The sequence below is a fragment of the Rosa chinensis genome, chromosome 2, assembly GCF_002994745.2.
Source record: "Rosa chinensis cultivar Old Blush chromosome 2, RchiOBHm-V2, whole genome shotgun sequence".
In the NCBI taxonomy this organism is placed as follows: domain Eukaryota; kingdom Viridiplantae; phylum Streptophyta; class Magnoliopsida; order Rosales; family Rosaceae; genus Rosa; species Rosa chinensis.
This window is the reverse complement of record NC_037089.1, coordinates 34,398,087-34,407,367: the sequence shown is the minus strand read 5'-3', so window position 1 is coordinate 34,407,367 and position 9,281 is coordinate 34,398,087. Positions and strand designations below refer to the sequence as shown.

General features: G+C 37.9%; 1 protein-coding gene across 1 annotated transcript; it reads left to right on the top strand.

The window, feature by feature from the left end:
• The first annotated feature begins 6,584 nt into the window (after positions 1-6,584).
• LOC112184188 lies at positions 6,585-8,532 on the top strand. The gene is made up of 2 exons (XM_024322459.1): positions 6,585-6,609; positions 8,030-8,532. The coding sequence occupies exons 1-2, from the start codon at positions 6,585-6,587 to the stop codon at positions 8,530-8,532; spliced, it is 528 nt and encodes a 175-aa protein (XP_024178227.1).
• The last annotated feature ends 749 nt before the right edge of the window (positions 8,533-9,281 follow it).

Below are 9,281 nucleotides of genomic sequence, written 5' to 3'. Positions count from 1 at the left end.
GTATTTGATTTGATTTGATTTTCTATTCTGCTTTAAAAGACATAGGGCTAGTTTGGGATTGTTGTGAGAATAATCAACTGTAAATTAAAACAGTTTCATGTTTGGTAAATAATATTTTTAAAAGTGCTCTCAGTACATAAAATAACTGCATAGTGTGTTTTGATCCACAGCAGTTTCTAAAAGCAACCTTTAGGCTGCTTCTAAAATATGCTGCCAGTGACCTATAACTTTCAGTTAAAGCTTCTTTTTATTTATTTACCAAACACAATAAAATCTAAAATTTTGAACAAAAGTTGATTTTTTTTTAAAAGCGAAGCAATCCCAAACGGGACCTATATAGTCCCATAAAAAGCTCTTTTTTATTTAAGTAAATTAGGTCAATTTTTTTCATCTTTTTTCTCTCACTGTTTCTCAATTTCTCCAAAATCAATAAGTCCCAGTCTCCCAGACATTAGACGAAAAACTTGTGGTATTCTGTCCAATCTGTCGACCACTGTTCTCCCTCTTAACCTCTTCACCCTTCAGGTACAAGCTCATCCTCTATTCCTCTTGGTTATATGATCTTTTGCACATTCTTTAGCACACCATGATGAGGTACATTATGAGTAGAAAGAGCATTTTCACCTATGAAACGTATCAAAACAATATTGCGCAACAAGATGGAGAATGACTTTTTGGCTGTTAATTTAATTGTCCACATTGAAAGAGAGTTGGCCGAGAATTATGATACAGATTCAATAATTAAAGATTTTGCTTCTATTCAAGAGCGTATGGTGCAATTTGAGTAGGTATGTTATTTTGTCTTAGACTTTTGTTATCAAACTTCTATCAAATGTTATAATGTTGATTTGTTTTAATCAGTTAACTATTTGATTGTTTGATATGTGTTTAAGATGTGGTTTGTAAAACTTAAAAAAAATTAAAAGAATTAGTAAACTTTTATTAAAATTTTTTTAGCCCACTCCATTCTGAAATCCTAGCTCCGCCATTCATAGACAAAGTATGGTCTCTTCTCCTTCCAAACAAAATCCCAGAAGCCTGACAAGATTTCGATGTTGAAGCTTGGCAACCAATACAACCTCATTCTTAAATTCTCGTACACCTTGTCCGGAACTTTTTGACAGTCTCTTCACTGCTGTTTCTTGTCCATTATCAAGGGTTCCCTGAAAAGTATATATAAAGTGCTCAGTTTATCCAATCAATTCCTTTTCCATGCCCATCTTAAGCTTAGAAATATTATTTCTACATATATCTTGAACTAAATCTTTTCATGCTGTTTTAGAACTGCCTTGAAAATTCTGTAATTTTCTGGTCTACAATTGTAATGTAATTTGAAATTTTACTAATAAGCCTCAAATAGGAAATAATTATATATCCTTAGATTTCTTAGGAAGGACAGAGGATTTAAAATCAAGAGAAACAATAATTGAGGAATATTTTCTTATCATTTACAATATGAAGATACAAATTTTATACAAAGTGCACAACTACACGATCCACAATTCTAGGCCTACAATCAAGCACTTATGTATCTAAACAATTATGACAGATTACACAAATCATCCAAATCAACTCATTGACTCATTCTGATTCCTTCCTTTACTGATGCAGCAGTAGCTCCTTCCTCAAGACTCCCCCTTAAGTTGGAGTGTATGTTAATTACACTCAACTTGCCAAGTAAAGCTTTAAACTGTGCTGCACTCACTGGTTTAGTAAACAGATCAGCTGGCTGCTCCTTGGTTCTAATGTGCGCTGTTTTGATCACTCATCTTTGCACTTTCTCACGCACCACATGACAGTCAATCTCTATGTGCTTGGTACGCTCATGAAACACTGGGTTCGAAGCTATATTAATTGCAGCAAGATTGTCACAATATAACTTAACTGGTTGCTTGTGATGTATGTTCAAATCACGCAATATGCTACGCAGCCAAGTTATTTCACAACACGCTGTCGCCATTGATCGATATTCTGCCTCAGCACTAGAGCGTTCCCCAGTGCTTTGTTTCTTTGTCTTCCATGAAATAGGAGCATTTCCAAGGAGCACGCAATATCCTGACACGGACCTCCTCGTGTCTCTGCATCGAGCCCAATCAGCGTCGCAAAACGCTTTCAACTCTAATGAACCCGTGGAAGGCAGCAGAATTCCTTGACCTGGCATTTGCTTGACATACCTCAAAACCTTTTGCGCTGCCTCAAGGTGTGGTTGCTGTGGTTTGTCCATAAACTGACTCAATATATGGACAGCGTAAACAAGATCTGGTCTTGTAATGGTCAGATATATGAGCCGCCCTACGAGCCTGCGATATTGAGAAGGATCACTTAACAAACTTCCATCTGCTTGAGTGAGTGATAAACCTTGCTCAACTGGGAAATGTGAGGGCTTGGCACCAAGGAAACCTGTGTCTTCAAGGATCTCCGAAGCATATTTGCTCTAACATAATGCAATTCCTTTCTTTTATCTCGCCACTTCTATTCCCAAAAAGTATTTAAGTTGCCCCATGTCTTTCAACTTAAAACAACTTAAAAGGAATTGTTTAGTTTTCAAAATGCCATCCAAGCTGTTCCCTGCCAGTATCACATCATCCACATAAACTAATAAAACTGTAAACCTTCCTTGATAGTTTCGGACGAACAGAGAGTAATCTGACCATGATTGGTGAAACTCGGCAGATTTGAGTGCACTTGAAAGTTTGACGAACCATTGTCGTGAGGCCTGCTTTAGGCTATAAATTGATTTGTGTAACTTGCACACTCTTGTCTCCCCCTTTCGTTCGAAACCAGGAGGAAGCTGCATATAGACTTCTTCATAAAGATCACCATTCAAAAATGCATTGTTCACGTCGAGTTGGTGTAAGTGCCAACCCTTCATAGCTGCAAGGCTGAGAAGAACTCGTACTATTGTTAACTTAGCAACAGGGGAAAATGTTTCCCTATAGTCCACGCCCTCTATCTGACTGTATCCCTTAGCGACCAAGCGAGCCTTATATCTTTCAACAGACCCATCCGGGTTGAGTTTAATCTTGTAAACCCACTTGCAACCGATGGGTCGTTTGGTCGATGGAAGTGAGACCAAACTCCAGGTATGATTAGACTAAAGAGCTTGAATCTCTTTGTGCATCGCCTCTCTCCATTGTGGACATTTAACTGCCTACAAAAATGAGGTTGGTTCTTTTTGTATGGTGAGTTTAGTGGTAAAAGCTCGATGGTTAGGGGAAAGTCTAGTATAAGACAATACATTAGAAAGAGAGTGGGCAGTACCTTGAGGAGCCTTGTTCGTTGAAGACGATTGTGCAGGCCGAGAGGGAAGAGCATCTTCGACGTGGAAATCTTGAAGAAAGGATGGTGTTTTGGTAGGTCTGCTAGAGCGACGTATTGGTGGTGATTGTGACGGAGGCATAGGAGCAGAATTAGTGAGCGGTGATGAAGGAATGACAGACTCTGATGATGATTCCATATTCAAAGGAATGATTGACTCGGATGATGTGTTTGGACTAGATGTTAGGTCAGTTGGAGGATTTATAGGAAGAGAATTTTGAGTGTCTGGTGAGATCTCATGATCAAAAGATGATGGAGCTATTTGTGGCAAGAAAATGGGATCGTGATTTGTAGAGTGTGAATGATAAGTAGATTGAAAAGGAAAAGAATCCTCATAAAACACTACATCACGTGAAACCAAGACCTTTTGTTTCTCTAAATCATAAACTCTATATCCCTTTTTACCGTGGGGATAACCCAAGAAAATACACTTGGTGAAACGGGCATCAAATTTTGATGGTTTGTGAGGATGTGTGGACGCAAAACACAAACATCCAAAAACACTTGATTCTTTTACCAAATTGATTTTCAACTAGTTGAATGAAGTTGACTAGGAGACTGCGTGCTTTTGACTTGTGTTTCATTAAATACACCCAAGTGCACCTAGTTTGATTGTCAACCATGGTGAGGAAATATTGTGCACCAGTGTATGTAGGAATATGGTACCCACCCCAAATATCAACATGAATTAATTCAAAAGGAGATTCACTAGAATTAACATGCAAAGGAAAAGGCATTCTGGTTTGTTTAGCCAGAGGACATACAGAACAGTTGCTTATATCACAAGCCTTATTTGCAGGAAAGGGAAATAATACAGAAACTTTGCTCGAAGGGTGACCGAGCCTTTGGTGCCAAAAACTTTGAGTGCGACTATGAACGGCATGACATGTTCCTTTCTTGATCAAGTCGAGGCAGTAGAGTCCTTCCCTCTCTGTTCCCGTCCCAATCATCCTCCCCGATCATAGGTCTTGTATGAAACAAATTTGGTTGAGAAATATGGTAATGTAAAAGGAGTCATAAGCCAATTTACTAATAGAGATCAGGTTCAAATAAAAGAATGGGAGACAAAGAACATTATGGAGAACAAAATGAGAAGAGAAAACGACTTTGCCAATATGCGTGACTCGTGTGGTAGTTCCATCTAGTAATTTAACAAAACGATTGGCAACAGGTTTAAATGATATAAGGAGACTGGTGTGATAGACTATGTGGTCACTAGCTCCACTATCTAGTATCCATATGGTTTCTTTACCACTTTGAGAGAGGTGCAATGCTTTACCTGAGAGTTCCTCATAATTGGGAACATTACCAACTTGATTAACAGTAGTGATACCAGCCTTGTTTTTGTGGATGAGACCCAGCAATTGTTGGCAATCTTCCTAAGAGAAGGGGAAATTCATAGCAGTCTCCGTCTTGTCATTGAATGAGACCGCATTGTTTACCTTAGAGCTTCCTTAACCCTCTCATGATAGCCTTCCTTCTTCGACAATATTCAAAGGTATGGTATCTACCATTGCAGAAAGTGCATTTGAGATGTGCACGACAATTCCTGGTAGAATGATTTGTCTTGTTACACTTCTCACACTTTACTACTCCTTCTCCATCTTCATTTTCACAGTTGCCTCTCCTCACGGCAAACGCAGTGGCTTCTGGCTGTGCCAAGGCTTTTCCGGAGGACAACTCAGCTTGCTTCTCGTGGCGGAGTGCCATTGAATAAGCCTTGTTTACTGTAGGAAAAGGCTCCATGTTTACTACTCTGCTCCTGATTGTTGCATAGTTGTCGTTGAGACCCATTAAGAATTTCATGGTCTTCTGCGTGTCCATGTAAGCCTTAATTTCCTTAGAAGCTTCACAAATGCAGGGAGTAATTTCGCATAGCATATCCTTCTCATCCCATAAGCTTTTGAGTTTGGTAAAGAAAGAAGTGACAGAACTTGTTCCTTGCTCACAATCATGAATGGCATTTTCGATATGGAACAACTGCACTGTGTTAGTGTGAGAAAATCTCTCCTGTAACTCTTGCCACATACCTCTTGCAGTCTTGCAGTGGGTGACGCTGCTGGATATTTCTTTCGACATAGAACCCAGCAGCCAAGTTTTAACCAATGTGTTGCAACGGTCCCATTGTAGTTGTTCTTCAACTCTCTGGGTTGATCTTTGAATGGTTCCATCGCTGAAACCCTTTTTGTTTTTAATCATAAGAGCCATGCTCATCGAATGAGCCCAGGTGGTGTAATTGTCTTCCACTAAGGGCTGTGCCACGAGAACGGCTCCGAGCTGATCTGAGTGATGAATGAACAAAGGCTGATTGGAATTTTCCCATGGTTCTAGCATCTTTAGCGTAGTCAAAGTTTTGCCTTGTTCAATGACTTGGCGTTCTTCGTCCCCTGACATGAAGTCTTTCATTTGAAAATTCTGATATGGTGTGGCTGTTCTCACGTTTTAGGTCTCAGATCATGCTCTAATACCATCAAGAGAAACAATAATTGAGGAATATTTTCTTATCATTTACAGTATGAAGATACAGATTTTATACAAAGTGCACAACTACACGATCCACAATTCTAGGCCTACAATCAAGCACTTATGTATCTAAAAAATTATGACAGATTACACAAATCATCCAAATCAACTCATTGACTCATTCTGATTCCTTCCTTTACTGATGCAGCAGTAGCTCCTTCCTCAAGAAAAATCAATATTTTCATACCTTGAAAACTTCACCAAATCCACCTTCACTGAACTTGTTATCACCAGAAAACTTCTTTGTGGCTGTTAGGATTGTTCCCAAGTCAAATTGCAGGGACTTAACTGTGGACGTTATATCATTTCCAGCTAAGAGAAGAATGAGTTTGTTAGATGATTAGTTAAAAGAAACTAGAGTAGGGGAAAGAATGCTTCGGTTATATTGTAAGAACAAAGTTGAACATGAATACAATTCTCTTTGGATATGACAACGTGTTATAACTTGCAGTATGAGTATCCAAGATGAACTATGATTCCTAGTCTTTGTATAATTGTGTTTGTGATAAGAATCACACTAACATAAGAAGAAGTCCAAACAACTTGGTAACCAAGTAAATATCATCAGATAAACATATAGTGTAGCAGTTCGAATAGAATACATTAGCCTTCACTATATAAACAAGGTCCCTGTGACCTCTCTTGTTACGAGCATTCAGGTAATCTAGCCCCATAGATAGTTGTGAGTTATTGAGAGAATCATAGAAGCTCTTCTTATTTCTAGAAATTCTTGTTCTTCAGCAATGGCCTCCTTTTCATCACAAGCTGGTATTGGTCTTCAGCCTGCAAGACGTTCACAAATTGTTTTCTTCATGCACTTATATCATGATTGATGTGTTATCCTTGTTTTGTATGTCTATTGTGTTTATCTAATATGCAATTGTATGATCTTCAGGTTTTATCTTTAAGTTAACAATTGGTATCAGAGCTAAGGATTGCATGTTAATAAACCGAATTATGTTTCACAAAATTAGGATTCCTTGCAATATGTTTTTCTGATTGAAATCAATTTGTTTTCGGAACTGGGCCAAAACCTTAAGCACTTGGCCCAACTCTCTCTTGACCCGGCCTGGCACAAGCGCATACGCGCGTTTCAGAAAAGGAACCCCAAAATTGACCGTACAACGGTCACCCCCTTTTATTTGCAGTTTTGGGGTTTTAGGTTTTCATAGAGAAATTCTTCAATTCTGCCAAATTTGCTGTCTCTGATTAAAATTGATCCTTGATGCCATACAAGTATGTAATCTGGAACCTTTTTGTAAGATTTTTTGTTTTTGATTTCCTCTATTTTGTAGCGTGGGAGCGACCGGTTAGGTTTTCGTTTCAAGAACTCGATTTTATATATCTATGATTGAAATTGAATACAAGAACCTTAGTTTGCATTCCCGGCGTGCACCTAGGCTAGAGTAAATGGTGACCGGATGAAATTCACTTATGGGCTGCTTGATTATATGATTTCCGATGCCTTGTCCGATTGAAATTGCTGAATTTGAGTGGTGATTCTAGTGTTTCTATTTATCTATAACTCATGTTTTGAATGCATTATATGTATACTTGCTTTTCTTGTACAATGGAATTTATTTTTGAACAAGAAAAACTCCCAGTAACATTCATGTGTCTTGTTCACTAAAATTCTGATATAAAGAATGGTTGTGTTTTATACTAAAACTTGCAACGACAACTATTAGTTCCGGATTGCAAAATTATGTTTTGATATATGTTGTAACATCAGCCTGTCATGATATTAGTCTTGTTAATCATTTAGTTGCAGAACCAAAATTGTGTCTTTGATTTTTAGAATTTGAATGTATCTTCAACAGAAGGATTGACTTTTATGTTCTTAAAATCAAAACAGTGTATCATGATCTTTTTGGAACTATATTCAGTGATCCAACTTTTCTTCTTGCAAACATGTGTTGACTGTTTGGTGATGCTTTAGTTCCTAAATTTTCAGTTTTACAATTAAGTAAATTTTCAGTAAATGAATTATCTTTTGGCCAACAGGTCAAGTTCTTCATTTGAATGTGCTTTGGGGCTATTTATGTTTCCCGTGATTGAATGATTGCATTCTATGTTTTGTTTGAAATCTTATATGCATTGAATTTTGAGCAGTTTGCATATTTCACATTTTTCAAACAAATTATGTTTTGACGGAAAACTAAACTTTTTTCTTTTATTTTGTTTTCAGCCTTGAACTCTGGGATTCCATTGTCCAATATTGAGCCTTTGAATGGCTCAAACTTTAAAAAGTGGAAAGAACATGTCGAGCTTTACTTAAGACTGCAAGGAATTGATATTTGCTTGACTGAACCTCAACCTGAAATTGATGCTCAAAGTGATGAGGCTTTGGTTGCTAAGAATAGAGAGTGGTTACGAGCAAACAGAATGGCCAAACTTATCCTGAAACATACCATGTCGCCTATTGTTAGAGGTAGTGTTGTCGAGCCTGAGAATGCATTGGATTTTATGACTGCAATAGGGGAAAAATTTACTGAAAATGCTAAGGCTGAGATTTCTCTATTACTTGATAAGCTGCTGAGCACTAAGTATGATTCATCAGGGAGTATAAGGGAGCATATTATGAAAATTATCCAGATCACAACTAGATTGGCAAATTTAGACATTATTTTTCCAGATGCTTTCATTGTTCACCTTGCCTTAAGAACCTACTTGCTAGTTTTGGGGCCTTGAGGACTGCATATTTTGCACAGAAAGAGCAGTGGGATTTGAATGAGCTGATTGCTATATGCGTGTAAGAAGAAGAGCTGCACAAGAGAGAGAGTATTTTTTTTGTTAATCTGATGGGTAAGCAGAAGGGTAAGTGGAAGTCTAGAGCTTCTAGTTCTGCAGCAACTTCTGGTGAGGGAACCAGTGGGGTTAAGAAATCAAACCTTGCTCCTAAAAAGGTTGTAGGCAAGGATAAAAGACTTGGAAATTTTAAATGTTTCTTTTGTAAGAAAGAGGGGCATATTAAGAAGAATTGCAAAGGTTTCAAGGATTGGCTTGTAAAGAAGGGAAAGTGTCTTAGTTCAGTTTTCTCTATTGAGGTTAATGCCATAGATAATTCATCTAGCTCCTAGTTTTTGGATACAACTTCACCCATTCATATTACTAATTGTGTGTAGGACTTTCTAACAAAGAGGGCCCCAAAGAGAAGTGAGTTGAACATCTCAGCAGGAAACGACATGGGAGTGGCTGTGAAGGCAGTAGGCACAGTCAAGCTTTCTTTAAGATCAGGCCTTAGTTATGTTTTGGAAAACGTTTTTTATATTCCCTCTATGACGAGGAAGTTAATTTCAGTAGCTTGTTTGGTTAGGAATGGATGTACTTTTTTCATCAACCTTGAAGGAATAAAAATCTCTCATGCTTCTGGTTATCTTGCTTCTGCTTCTTTTGTTGATAATTATTGGATGCTTGATTGTTCTCTACCACGATGTTTT